The sequence below is a fragment of the Lissotriton helveticus genome, chromosome 12 (assembly GCF_964261635.1).
Source record: "Lissotriton helveticus chromosome 12, aLisHel1.1, whole genome shotgun sequence".
NCBI classification, from domain to species: Eukaryota; Metazoa; Chordata; class Amphibia; order Caudata; family Salamandridae; genus Lissotriton; species Lissotriton helveticus.
The window spans coordinates 275,894,456-275,909,648 of record NC_136073.1 but is presented as its reverse complement, the minus strand read 5'-3'; the positions used below and the strand labels follow the sequence as shown (position 1 = coordinate 275,909,648).

General features: G+C 46.1%; 1 protein-coding gene across 2 annotated transcripts in view; it reads right to left on the bottom strand.

Moving 5' to 3' along the window:
- The window catches only part of PHLPP2 (PH domain and leucine rich repeat protein phosphatase 2), a 704,566-nt gene that overhangs the window by 365,483 nt on the left and 323,890 nt on the right, over positions 1-15,193 (bottom strand). For both annotated transcript variants that reach the window (XM_078669274.1, XM_078669275.1), the window contains one exon: positions 180-305. In XM_078669274.1, the coding sequence (XP_078525400.1) occupies positions 180-305 (126 nt within the window). The remainder of the gene's footprint in view (positions 1-179; positions 306-15,193) is intronic.

Genomic DNA, 15,193 nt, shown 5'->3' with positions numbered 1-15,193 from the left:
CTGTTATACCTTAGTTTTCAGCAGAGGGCTCTATAAACACTGTGAAGATGCAAAGTTCATTTCATCTTTAAATCCTCTCCCAGTAGGTCTCTCTAGATTTTGCAAAGCACCTAGTGCTCATTTTCCCTGGATACAAGTGATTGTACAATCCATAATGGTGAATGGCAACATTTGCTCACCTTGGATGCTTGCCGGTGCCACCTCTGGTAGTCTGCAAAGGATTCAAAGCAAACATGATAGGTCTGTGCTTGTGCCCCAGCTGAACTCAAAGCAAGACAGTGTTGTCGGCGCTTCACCTCTTCAACCTACCGGAAATAAAGACCTGCATTATCTTCCTTTGCTGTATATTACAAACTCCCCTTAAAACAATTTCTTACAGTAGATTTTTTTAAACATCTATATAAGATCGTGAAATGTGTTTACAGAAGTAAGTCCACAGAATGAAATTAAGATCCTGTGCAGAGGACTCCCCGAGTGAAACCGAGCTTCACGTGCAATTACAACAAGCATTTGCAATGCAATAGGTCTTGCATTGACGCAAGTTTGGCTATTGACATTGCAAATAACAATGCCTTTTTTTGTTTTCTTTTTAAAAACAAAAATAAAAGGCATTGTTATTTACAATGCCAATAGCTTAAACTCTCCTAACTGCGAGACCTATTGCATTGCAAATGCTTTTTTTTCTGAATGAATCCGGAGAAACCGGTGCTTTAGTGATTTACAGAAACGCACAGGCACATCACTTGAATATACCATGCATAAACAGAAGCATACAAAGACACACATAAAGGCAACTCGCACCAAGCACAAGAACACATTGTATGCCAGGAAACAGGTAACATACGCATGTACAAGCATCCTTCAGGAAGACGCCCGCTGACCCTCTGCGCACCACGGAGGCGGGAAGGGTCGGGCACACATGCCTGGGTGGGGGTCTGTAACTCACAGCCGGTGCGGCCTGTGCACACATGGGTCTGATTAACAGCGTGTGTCAGCGCCTCCGTGCCCACAACACACCGCCGTCATTAGCTGGCATGGAGTGGGGGCAATAAAATCACAACTTTATTACCTGCTTACGCCGGCGCCAGCCGAGACGCGTGCCCTGGCAGCCCAGAGCATCATTAAGGGGGCGAGCTGGCTTTTAGTGCACAAATACACCCCCACGGCCCCCATGTAAAGGCCATCTGAAAGGTAACTGCCCGGAGGCATGCAGCATACATTGTCAGCGGTTAGAAGCCAGTGTGGTGCTATAAATCATGGGAGCATGTTTGTGGCAAAGGGGGCCCAGCTGAGCGGTTAAAGCATTGAAAAGCGTGTGTGTGTGGGGGGGGTGGTGCTTCGAATAGGCAGGTGCACGAAGCTAGACAGATCAGGGACAAAAAACAGAGAGACACCACTGTTCAGACAACATGTTTAAATGTAATCTTTTGATATGCAAGTGACAGGGCTCCAGAGACCGCAGAACAGTGCGTACTTACACTTTGCAACCAGTGTGTCCAGTGATGGTCACTGCGTGTACTGTGATAGTGTTTTGCGGTCCTACGGTGGCGCTGTGGGTCTGATCAAGGGGAGTGTGCTGAAACGCCTTGGGGGAGAAAACGAAATCACGCCAGGCGCTGACTACATCCCGACCTGAGCATGTGTGCTGGCAACGTTGCCTGGGACATGGGCGGGGCATGGAGTGCGGGACAAGAAGTGTCCGGGGCTCCCGTGAACTGAGGGAGCCCCGCTTGTTGCAGCCGGCGTGAAGGAGCTCACCCCGCAGAGAGAAGTCTGGCAGGAGACATGAAAAGCCAGCCGCAGAGCAGCGCGGTCCCCCGATGAGTGGGGTTGAACGGGAGGTATGCTGCAGATTGCATGGCTTGCGAGTACGTAAGGGAGACAGGAGATGTGCACATCGCGTGACTGTACGTGCGTGTTCACACGCGCATTCACATTTCCAGTCCGTCCTGCTCGTGCCCATCTCCTGTCTCCCTTCGGAGGCAAGTCAGTGACAATAGATCTTGCTGTGGTCGCCAGGCGAGACCTAATAAAGTATATCCCAATAAACTTTTAAGCTCTTAAAAGGTAGCTTTATTATACAGGCAAGAAGGAGCATATTAAATCACATCCTCTGCATCTAAATGTCAGTTTAATTCAGTGTTATTATTGTACTCTCTTCCCACCCTACAACTTAGTGTTAAAGCACCCGCTTTCCTGGTCCCAGACCACTTTCTCAGTTCTCCTAGTGTGTCCTAATTTTCAGAAATTCCTGTGCTCATATCGCAGTAAATGCCTGTTTTTTTGCACTCAGGGAGCTTTGGCATTACAGAAGGAAGTACAGAGCTTCTGTGGAAATATAAGTATTATGGTTTGTGAAGGGACAAACGTTTGAATCCATACTGATCCCAAGAAGTTGTACTTTCATTTGTATGGAGGCTAGCCTTCATGCAAGTGAGTCAATGCTTCTCCCACTGCACATGTGCGGTATGACATGTGCAAGGTCAAACTTGCTGCAAGAAAAAGCACACGTACTGTGCACCACACATGAAGTGGCATACAGTCAATCGCCACAAGGGTCCTCTCTAGGAGGGGGGGAGGGTCCCAGGAAGCCTCAATACAACCCTCAGCAGGTGGAAACCGTCCTCCCCCGCACCTGCCTTCAGGGGATGCCCTGAGTACCCCCCCCCCCCCACCCTTCAACACGCTAGTACCTCTGCAAAAAGAGAAGGATGGACCAGCAGTTTCCACCTGATTGTCCACCTTTCAATGCTGCAGTATCCCATCACCTCTGACTGTGTTTGCACGGAGGCAGTGCATTTTGTACGTAATAAGGCACAATGTGCCTGTGTGCACAGAACGCATCAACAGTGCACTATTTTACATAATACAGCCTCTGGTCTTCTGTCATACCCATTTCTCCTTTCCTATACCCTGTGCAAGCCTGTCTCCTCACTGAACCAGGCCTACCAAATATCCTGACAGTCTTTTCCTCACCTCGATCTATCAGTTCTCCAGCAAGCAAGCCTCCATGCTCACTTGGATAGATCTAACAAATCTCAAACCCCTTTGAATGTCTCCAACCCACAACCAACTAAAGTTAACTTTAGCCAACTTGAGCATTAGTTTCCTGTTGTTTGTGGTCATTTAAATGACACCAAGAAAAAACTTCTTTGAATGGTGATATTTCTATCTCCCATGTCACTCAACAATGTTTACTTTCCAAGCTCCCTAATCACCAAGTGAATGTAAGTCCTGTGTACGAAAGACTCTGAGAGCTTCCCAGAAATGAACATTTTCCATAACCAAAGCCACCTTTGAATATACTCCATTTCCTGAACATTGCTATGGTTTATGATGCCAATTACACTGTCCCACACACTCTGTTTCATGAAGCTGTCCTTTTAGTATTAAAAGTGTTTAGCCTACCTCTCCCTGGGTCACAATAGATGAGGTTAAACTTTACTTTTCTTTTCTGGTTTTAGATTATGATATAAGGCAGACTCACCAACAACTCTTACTGAATGAAATGAAACCCGCCTCCTACGTCTTCAAATCCCTGCTCCTTCACCACAACCACATACTTTTCTTTGCGTTCTTGTAAGGTACCTCCAAACCAACTCTGAACTCTTCTGCCTCATCTTTATCCCTTCATACACTCTGGGTAGGGAGACAACCATTCCCACTTCTAGTCCATCTAAAAGGATTCTGAATCCTGTTGCAGAACATCCCCCTTAACCAACCGGTCCCTTTTTACCAAAGCTACAACATCGTAGAAGTAAGAAGCTCCTTCTTACGTCTGACAATCCTATTTTGAGCATCCTGGCTTATCTTGTGCCCCCTCTTTTATTGAAGGCCAACTCTTCCCTACCAAACCAATGCACTTAACACCACTGCCATTGGTTGTCATCCAGTAAAGTCCGTACATGCCACGGCCAAACCCATACCAGTGAACCAAATTATCCTTGTCGGGCCATCCTTTGAAGTCTTACATAGAGAAGGGGTCCCAGAACAAATTCCTTACAAATAAACAATATTCAAAAAGACATCTATTGACAATACAAGGACCAAGTACATGGATTCACTGTTATTTAATCACAATGAATCAAAAGGCTAAGTCATTAGAAGATTAGATCTGGCATATACATTACATTACTGTTCAAAATGACAAAAAAGTGCCCCAGGGTGAAGGGGGAGAGGGGAGGCAAGGTCAGTGCAAATGGCGTGCAGGGGTTTAAGAAGAATTCAGAAAAGAAGTGCTGGTCAAACGACCATTGTCTGGAAACAATTACAGATTTGTTGGCTTCCACACGAAGCCACGGTCAAAACATCAAATGTTTAACAATTTCATAAGTGCCATGTATTTAGAGCCATCGTGAATAAATTCAAACTGAGGCAGGTTCAAAGGTTGTCGACGTTGCAATGTTGAAAAACGTCTTCATTTTCCAAAACAGCTTCTACTTGCAAACAAAGGGTGTGGCGATTGGGGCTACTTTTGCCCCTGACCTAGCCATTATCTTCATGGACCATTTTGAGAGAAACTATGTCTTCAATGACATCAATCCATACCGCACCAACGTTGAAATGTGGATAGGTTACATAGATGAAGTTCTAATAATCTGGACAGGCAGTACTTCTGAACTGGTAACCTTCAACGATTGGCTCAATCAGAGAACGCCTGACATAAAATTCACCATACAATCAGACGCTCAACGCATTGACTTTCTGGACATCAACATCTATGTGGAGGGTGAAGAGCTGTGCACCATACTCTTGTCGCAAACCTGCAGAATGGAACTCACTTCTCAGGTACAACAGCCATCACCCATGGTGCCTAAGGGATAATTTGCCCTTTGGGCAATTCCTACGGATACGTAGGAATTGTTCTAACAAATCAAATTATACGTCAGAGTTTGAAGACCTCGCAAACCGGATGATTGAACGGGGCTATCCTACCAGATTGATCAAGAAGGCAAGAAAACGGGTTCTGTACAGCCCCCGAGAAACCCTACTACATCCCAGAGAGAAAGTAGATCTAACCAACCAGAGGATGATTTGTGTCACAACTTTTTCCACCAGGAGTAACGCAATAAAGAAGGTCATCAACAAACACTGGAGTCTCATATCGGATGATATAGATCAGGTGGCACCCCCCCATGCACTCCTACAAGAAGGCCAAAAGTATCCGCGATCACATTGTCTGCTCTTTCCTGGAACCACCTGAGCCGGCAACTGTACAATCACTATGGAACTTACGACCCATTCTTGGCCATCACCGCTGTGGACATTGTAAGGCATGTGCAATGACATTACAAACCAAGGATTTTGAATACAAACAACTCAAGATCAGCCTGAAAAGTCACACGAATTGTAACACGAGTAATGTTATCTACGGGATTGTATGCCCATGCAGCCTGATATATATCGGCCAGACTCAGCAGAACATCAAAGTAAGGATACTACAACATTGTAGTCGGATCCGGTGTGAGGTTGTTGGAGCACCTTTAGTAGATCATTTCAGAAGAATCGGACAGGCTCCAGAAGCCCTCAGTTGGCTCGCCTTGGAAAAAGCTACCCTGGGCCCCAGAGGTGGTGACATTGGACAAATACTGAATAACAGGGAATCTAAGTGGATGTCCCTTTGTGACTCAATCAAAAACGGCTTGAACTAAATGGATAGCAGCCATGCCCAATTAGCCACACAGTGCCCTTAGACGAACCGTTGCAACCCACCACAATTTGAACACTCTCTTAATCATCTGTCACCCCTATGTTGTGATTTTTACAGTGTACAATCCTTTGAGTAAGACACTTTACTCTCCTGCGTTGAGAGGTACAATGTCTTCTATTACAGATCATAACTGGGCTTGTTGCTGCAGTATTCTTTTCTTATACGCCTTGCCCTCCTGTTGGCTGAACTGGCACTGTCCATACAAAGCACGTATTTTCTTCCAAGTTTCCACCCTCCTGTGAAAGAGGTGCACAGATGGACGCCTTGTACACCTACTTATGTTTTGTGTTTGTCTCCCTCAAATGCTATCCTTCTACATCGGATCCGAGAGGCATTCTTCTTTGTTAAATATTTAATATTACATAAGTACTCTGTCATACAATGTGGCCCTTTGCTTCATAGTTCCACTCCCGAGTGAGATGCTATTCTCAGTTTACCCGAGACTCGTTCTACCAACACATACAAGAGGTACGCTGGACTCTTAATTAGCTGCGATTTCCATTTTACATTTTATCCCTTTCACTCTGATGACACAGATTATTGTAAAGCTGCAGTCGCACCCAATAAACTGCTGGAGACAGGTTTGAGGGTGTCCGAATTCATGTTTAATTTATACAACAGGAGAGCGCCGGGACGTCCGTTGCTCTCGAGAACTTCTCCCTACTGCCATCCAAAACGGCCGTGGCGCGTTGCGGCATCACGCAACGCGCGACAACTAGAGCGCGATGCTACATATCTCCCTCTTTTCACATCTCAATAGAAAATAAACAGTCTATACACTCATCAGCCTATCTCCCATCTCCCAGTTCATAGTCTCGGTATCTGGCAGGCTTCACCACTGCTCTGCCTATCCTTGTCCGTCTTACCGGAGTGGTGGAGGCATTCCTGGGGCTGCTCTCTGTCGGATTCTCCAGCTTGTCCTCAGCTACCCGAGGACTCTCTCTTCGGAGTCTCACCAACCTCTTCCTGATGTTCTCCTGCTAAGTGGTTGTCTTCCATTTCGAACTCCGTGCTGCTCACTCCAGCTCCAAGATCCGTTTCCCTTTCACACTGTGCCTCTCCACCTGCGGTTGGGACTTGGTCTTGTGATGTTCTCGCTCTTTCTTCATTGGTCCATTGCAAAATTGCATTTGGACATACGGTCTTGGGACCAGACGTTGCCATCACTAAGCAAAGCTGCTCTGTCGTACACCTCCTTTACCTGCAAGGGTTGGCTATATTTGATGTCCCCTTTCCTTCTTAGCATGACCAGTTTGACTCTGACCCACTCCCCTCTTTCAAGGTAGGCTTCCTTCACATTCCGTCTCCTATTGTAGTGTTCAGTGTATATTCTTTGGGCTTTCTCCAAGTTATGCTGCACCACAGCTGGGGACCATTTACTAGTGACTGTCTTTTCCTTCCACGCCAGGTTGTCCTTGGTGAAGGGGTCACGCCCCCTCAAGATCTGGAAGGGGCTATACCCTGTGCTGGTGGGTGTAATGCAATAAGCCCACAACATACTCTGCACTTCTTTTTCCCAGTCCCTGCCCATTGTAATGGCAGCTTGTACAGATCCCATTATGACCCGGTTAAACCTCTCCACTAGACCGTTGCCTGCAGGATGGTATATAGATGTGCGTTTCATCTTGATCCCGTTACGCTCCATGTACTTGTACCACTTTTCCGAGGTGAATTGTGGCCCATTGTCGCTCAAGATGGATCTGTGAAAGCCTTCCCTGAGGAATGTGGCCGTGAGGAATCGGAGGACTGTTTCTGTGTCCATCTCCTCTTGTATGTGCACCTCAGGCCACTACGAATACCTGTCGATGAGGACACACACATATTTTGGAGTACCCTGGGTGTCCAGTATGGGCCCGGGAATGTCTATCGACACTTCCTCCCAGGGATTCGTAGGATTGGGGAATTTCCCTAAAGGTGGCCTTAGGGGAGTTTGAGTCTTGTCCGCTCTTTGGCACTGGTCCCATTCCCTTACATGTCTCTCCACTTGGATGTCCATTCCTGACCACCAGTACATCTGTTTCGTTCGCATCTTCGTCTTCACGATACCCAGGTGCCCCTCATGTAGTACGGCAAGCAGGTGAGGTATCAATGTAATGGGGGGGAACTACTTTGTCCCCTCTATACAGGAATACCCCCTGATCTCCTATGGACAGCTCCTCGCGCACCTCATAAAATTTTCTGAGTGCCGTCCATAGATAATTCCCTTCGGCCATCCATGTAGCAGAAATTCTTTAACATCCCCAATGTCAGGATCTTCTCCATAAGCTTTTGTCCATTCTTGGCCACTTATCACACTCTTTCTGTAAAAGCCACCAGGACTTCACTCTCAGGGGCTTCCTCCATCGCCGAGGCTCTACTGAGGTAGTCAGCTACTTTATTCCTTGCTCCTGGGATGTATTCTACATTGTACCTGTAGTCTAACAGTTTCAACGTCATCTTGGTGATGCGGGGGGGGGGTTGCGCTGGCATGGCCACTTGATGTGAGTACTCTGACAAGGGGTTTGTAGTCTGTATTGAGTTTGAACCTCGTGCCCCACAAGAATTGGCGGAACTTTCCCATGGCCCACACCGCTGCCAGCATCTCCTTTTCTATCAAACTGAATTTTTGTTCGGTTGGGGATAGGGACCTGGACTCCAAGCTGAGCGTCGCTATTTCTCCATTCTTCCTTTCTTGCATAAGGACTGCTCCCAATCCTTTTTCACTGGCGTCTGGTGTCAATACTGATCGCCCCTGAGGATCATATCCTTGAAGGGGTACGGCCTTGCTGATGTCGCCCTTTATTGTGTTGAAGTCCTTTTGTGCCTCTTCTGTCCATGCAAATGTAGTCTTGTCCCTTATGAGCTGCCTCAGGTGGTGCGTTTTGGTGGCAAAGTGTTGCACAAAATTGCTGTAATATTCAGCCATTCCCAAGAAGGACCTCACCTCTTCTTTGTTCTTTGGTGTTGGGGCTTCACATATCGCCTTAACGTTGGCTTGCTTGGGTGTGATGCCTTGCTCTCCAATCTCATGACCCAAATAGGTGACGGATGTTATCCCGAACCAGCATTTATCTCATTCAGCCGTGAGGCCATTACCTTCCAGAACTCGGAGCACCGTGTCCAGCTTCTTGTCGTGATCGGTTTGATCTTTGCCCATCACCAATATGTCGTCTTGGAAGTACTGTACTCCCTCTATGTCTTTGAACAATTTATGCATACGTTTTTGGAATACCGCTGCTGCTGACGCTAGTCTGAAGGGCATGCGGCAGAACTGGTAGCATCTGAAGGGAGTTATAAACAAAGTCAGCTTCCGGCTCGTGGGGTGTAGTGCTATCTGATGATAGGCTGAGGTGAGATCGATGGTGGAGAACCACTTTACCCCCTTTGTCCTTGCCAGCATCTCCTCTATTCCTGGCAACGGAAATTTCTCCACGATGATGCACTTGTTTAACTCGTGTAGGTCCACACAAAGACGGACCTTGCTATTGGGTTTCATAGCCACCACCAGCGGAGCCAGCCACTCGGAGCAATTTATTGGTTCAATGATCCCATTATCCTCCAGTCTTTGCAGTTCCTGTTGTACTGCCTCCCTGACCGCTATGGGTATGTTCCTCGCTTTGTAGGATACTGGCGTGGTATTCTCTTTTAGGTCAATCCGATGTGTGAATTTCACTAATTTGCCCACCGTTACTCCGAACACGTTGGGGAATGCACTTCTCATCCTCTCGAAGTTCGGTGGACCCTCTGTGCTGGTCATTAGTACCTGTGTGTCTCCTCCTGGGTTCAATTGTATACCCAAATCTCCTTGATCAATCCACCCAAGGACTGACGGGCCCTTCTCCGCCACGTACAGCTTGCACTACGCACATCGGCCTTTGAACTTGAACTTTAAGACTCGGTACCCTACCATCGGGATGGGTTCCCCAGTGTACGTGACTGGCCTTATGTCCGGGGGTTCCAGACGCGGTCCTAGACTGGGTTTAAAGTTTTTGCTCCACACCGTCCTTTGGACAATGGTGTACGGGGAGCCCGAGTCCGCTACCATTTTGATCGGTATCCCTCCAATTAACATGTCGCATTGGGGTTTCCTGGAGCGTCTGCAGTCGATTCCTAGTACTTGGTCTACGACGCACAGTACGTTGTCCTCTTCGTCCTGTTCTCTATCCTCTTTCTCCTCCAGTTCATGTGTAACATATTTCACCCTTGGTCTCCTCATCTTGCGGCGACACACTTTTTCATAGGGTTCTACTATCCCGCAGTACATGCATTTCGCTCGGAACGCCGGACAGCGTTTGTCGTGCGCCGCATGGGATTGGCTTCGGCACCTGTAGCACGTGATTGTGCTTTCTTTGTTCTGTCTTCTTTGCTGTGTTGGCCTTCCTGTCCACCTGTTCGGCGCTTTCCCTTCTGTGGACATGGCTTTGCTTCTCTCTACTGGTTCTGCATCATCGACTTTATTAACCATGGGCCTCGGGACGGCTTCTCTTTTTGCTGCGTCAGCGCACCTTTTTGATAGCTCTGCTTTTTTCACCATTGCAATCGCTTCCTTAAGCGTTGCATCTCCATTCTCCCATAGTTTGTCTTGGACAGTCTTGTTCGTCGCGTGCATAACTATTTGATCCTTTATAAATTCATCGTGCAAGACTCCAAATTTGCACGTGATCGCCAGTTTCCTCAGCGCGGCTACATAGTCGTCTATTGATTCCCCCACTTCCTGTTTCCTCTGTTGGAAATTGTATCTATCTATAGTTGTGCATACTGCTGGCCGATAGTGGTTGTTTAGATCCTTTATTGCATGTCGGAATACGTCGTCATCTGCCGCTTGCCTAGAGGTGGGCACAAGATTCTGGAAGACCCTGATCCCTTCTGGGCCCAAGTTGTGCAGTAGTATTCTTCTCTTCCTCTTGCTGGGCAAAGCTTCTCCATTTTCATATTCCAGGGCTTCTATGTAATTCATGAAGTATTCTCTCTAGTCCTCCCACTTCATTAAGGGTTCTCCCGGTTTGGGTAAGAACGGGATAGGCGTTGTGAGAGGCCGCTTGTGCGCTCATTTCGACGAGTCGTTCTGGCTCTGTCTCTTGTCCCCTCAGGCTGCCTGGCGCGCTTGCACTCTCTCCGTGCGTCTGGGTGTGGCGTCCGCCCCTTTCTGTCTCCTCCTTGCCCTTATGATGGTGGGTGTCCCGGTGGGATTAGGCTCTTGCCACGCCGCGGTCGCGCTCTGCCCGTTGTACCTGGTTAATTTGCGCTCCCTGGTTGCCTGCACGTCATGGTTCTGTCCTCTGCCACGCTCTTCTGCTGTACCTGTGGTTCCCTTCACTTGCTGCTCCACGTGGTGTCAGTACTTTGTGCAGTGGGTCCGATTCCTCTTTTTTTTTTTTCGAGCTCCCTTCTGTGTGCTTTCTCGGGTCCCAGCCTCGTCGCCACTATACTGCTGCAGTCGCTCCCAATAAACTGCTGGAGACAGGTTTGAGGGTGTACAAATTTACGTTTCATTTATACAACAGGAGAGCGCCGGGACGTCCGGTGCTCTCGAGAACTTCTCCCTACTGCCATCCAAAATGGCCGCGGCGCGTTGCGTCATCACGCAACGTGAGACAACTAGAGCGCGATGCTACAATTATTCTGTCATCCTGAGTCATTTTTAAACTAAGGAAGACAGGATTTCATTTCTGTGTCCAAACGGAATTTACCAAACCAGCCGCGGCGCACTGTAGTCTTTCCTCCCTGGCCGCCCTGCAGTTTCACGCATTCGGCGTGTATCAACGTGCACGCGCTGAGCTTCTCTCTGTGTGCATATCAATGGCCCTGCCAGTCCTCCTTTTCTTTAGATTCACCAGGAACACGGCTTCGGGACCTGATGCTCTGAGACATTCTTAACCTCAGGTTTGGAAGTGTGGAGCTGACACTCGCTACTGCTGGATGTGCTTTCTCTTGTTTCTGCTTATTGACTGGAAGTTCGGTTTTTAACAAAGGGTTGGGTCTCTGTTTTGTTTAGTAATCCCCAGATAATCTGATTGCGCTGACCGATTTCGGAGGCTGTTAATCAACCACCTTTTCTTCACAAAGGATTGAGACATATCATTTGACCAGTAAGTACACACTGGTTGTGTAGGTACAGACCCTGCTATGTACTTAGTTTACCAAGGTCATTAAGCCCGGTCCTCTTTTTCTTGTTCCCTTATCGTGTTTAGTGAATCCTTTTGGCCGTGTCTCACCACGTTTGGAGCCCCTGCACCCACACCACCATGCATACTCCGCCGTGCAACATTTTGTCACAGTACATTTTTACATTTCCTTCCTTTCCACTCAACAGTTGTTTTTTATAAACTCTCGCTACTATTTATTCTGAATTGTTTTACCGTAGGTCTCCGGCCCCCTCCTCTCCCGCGTCCCCACCTGTCTTTAGGAAGACTCCCTTTTAAGGCTACATCGTTGCCTATAACGTCGAAAACCTTTGAACCTGCCAGCATTTGCCTCAGTTTGAATCTATTCACGATGACTCTAAATACATGCATTTATGAAATTGTTAAACATTTCATGTTTTGACCGTGGCTTCGTGTGGAAGCCAACAAATCTGTAATTGTTTCCAGATAAGGGTCGTTTGACCAGCACTTCTTTTCTGAATTCCCCTTAAACCCCTGCACGCCATTTGAACGGACCTTGCCTCCCCTCTCCCCCTTCACCCTTTTTGTCATTTTGAACAGTAATGGAATGTTATAGGCCAGATCTAATCTTCTAATGACTTAACCTTTTGATTCATTGTGATTAAATAACAGTGAATCTATGTACTTGGTCCTTGTATTGTCTATAGATGTCTTTTTGAATATTGTTTATTTGTAAGGAATTTGTTCTAGGAACCCTTCTCTATGTACTACTAGACACCCAGGTCCCAGGGATTTTATTGGGTATACTCTTTTTGGTAACATCCTTTGAAGTCGTTCCTTGCCCACATCTCCACAAGATATGTTGATGATGCTGCAGGATTGAGACTATGCAAGTCAACATTAAACCCTACCCCTCAAACATTGGCACACACTTTCCATATTCGTTCCAAAACGTGAGAAGCATTGCATTCCGTTATTGAGAATCTGCAGTAAACACTTGCAACTATTAATCTATGTTTCCCCTATCCATCCTTCAACTCGTAATGTAGTAACTGAAGCTTTATCATCTGGGGATAGAAAGAGCTTATAGGTATCGAGATAACCTGAAAATTCTAGTGGGTGATTTTAAGTCGCCTGTGGAATTTGCCTGTCTATTCCTTATGAAATTAAAGAGGGCACATTCGATGGGTACTGCTGAACGGATTAGTGGCAACATTGCTTGTCATTCTAAAGTATGTGGTCAGTTAACAGACTTGCAAATTATAAACGGATTTAGAGCCACATAGTGGAGATTTCTTGCACATATGTTCTCTTGTAAAAGAGGACAGGAAGGAAACAGACTAGATTACACATTTGGAGGGCAGTTGTGGATAATCAGGTGATGAATCGGGTTGATAGCGATTACTACCCAAAAAGCCATGTTTATCTGCCAAAGTAGGAGGAGCGTGGTATAACAGATAATTGTCAAAATAATTTTCGAAATTTCACAGAACAATGGCACATAGAGGTCAGATGGCAAAATGTAACTCTTAGGAGATGCAGGCGAGAGATCTTTTTATATTAGACGGAATTATGTTTTGTCTGGGTAGTTTGTCGTAGCTGGCCCCATGAGATAAATCAGCACTGTTATTGAAAAATCTTCCCATATATGCTGGGCAGTATGGAAGAGGCCCTAGTAAAACCTGTTAAGATCATAGGTTCGAAACCTGAAAAGGGATCAGGTTCAGAATAGCAGAGTATCTGTTATCCAGAGGTGAAGAATATTCAGACGCTACTACTGTCATATGTCCCGTGCAGGCCCATTGTCGTTTTCCTTATGCTAGCCTGAGCACGTTGCAGGCTGCTCTCTGCTTTGCTCACGTTACTATACAAACTGATTTTTTGCTTAGTGTCACGCTGTACTTTCGCACAGAACCTGCTGTTGTTTTTGCATTGTGTTCTTTCCTGGGATTCCGTCTGAACACGGTAGACAAGGTAAAACAACAATGCCCCTTGTTATTCTGTTTTGATCAGGCTCTAGCACCTAGACACAACACACAAATACAGCTGGTGTTTGGGAACAAGTACTCTTTGTCATATAGGTATACACAGACAAGCAAATACACACTTGGAGAGAGATTTTTCAGAGAAGAGATTGTGAATACACCTGAGACGTAAAACTTTCATCTGTGCATGCTAAGGTATGGAGTCCGCTTAAAAAAACACCCAGAGATCTTCTATCACCTTGCTTCCGTAGAAGGGAAGGGGGGTTACTTTACTCTGTATCATACAAAGACAGCTCCTTTTATGACTTATGGATTACTTACTATGACAGTATTTGTGTTAGGCATCTTCTTACTTATTTTTGCACGTATACTGCATATTAGAGCACAATCGTCAAAATAAATATTATAAACGTTTCTTGTGTCTCTGTCAGATCCTATTGTGGACAAGTAAGAGTGTGTCGTGTCACCACGATTTCTAAAAGAGTCAGAGTGTCGTATTCTGGGGTGTCTAATCACATGTTCCTCGGTGAATGAATAGGAGGGCAAGGAGACACTATAGCTAGCCGTCCCGGGCTCATGGGTACTTAGGTGGTAGGATAACTCAGTCCCTGCCTGCTAAGGTTCTATGGTCACAAGCATAGTTCTGTGATTTCCACAGAATCCCTGCAACACAACACATGCTAAAATCCATGGCGACTAGAAGATCTGTTCAATAAAAAAAGAAAGCAATTTGCTGCCAAACACCAAGACTAATTCTAGAATACTACTGTTTCCAAAAAAGGGGCTAAATATTCAAACCTGTTGGTTAGAGAGAGGAAAGACAACAAGTGTGCCCCAGAGCTACATTCTAGTAAAGATAGCCAATTTAATTATTTTGCATCCTTTTATGATACAAGAGAAAATGGTCAAGAGTTTAACCACTTCTATGCTAATGACAAGGTCAGCTCGTCATGCAATACACTGGACCTGTGCTTATGACGAGCTGACCTTGTCATGAACAATGGGAAATATTAATCTTCAGCACAGGAGAAAAATCTCCATATTTGAAGGGGAATGCAGCAGGACCACATTGCCAATATTGATCCCAAAAGAGCAAGTTTAACTGTCATTGATTAGCCAAGAAAGGGAGGCAAGGCCACTGAACCAGATACAATTCCAATAAATTTCTTTGGTTTAGATGCTCCTCAATTACGGGTTCCTCTACTGGTATAGGTTAATAAGATCACATGGTCTGGCTCTGTTCCAACATTTGAATTGATGAAGAAATTATTCCCATTTTTAAGACAATGGATCACATGTCGCCCAGTATTTAGCTGTCAATATCAGACATGGGTGGTGTAGGCAAAATCACTGACAAGTTATTAGCCAATATATAACAAAATTGCCTGGATGAGAAGGGATGCATCGCTGAATAT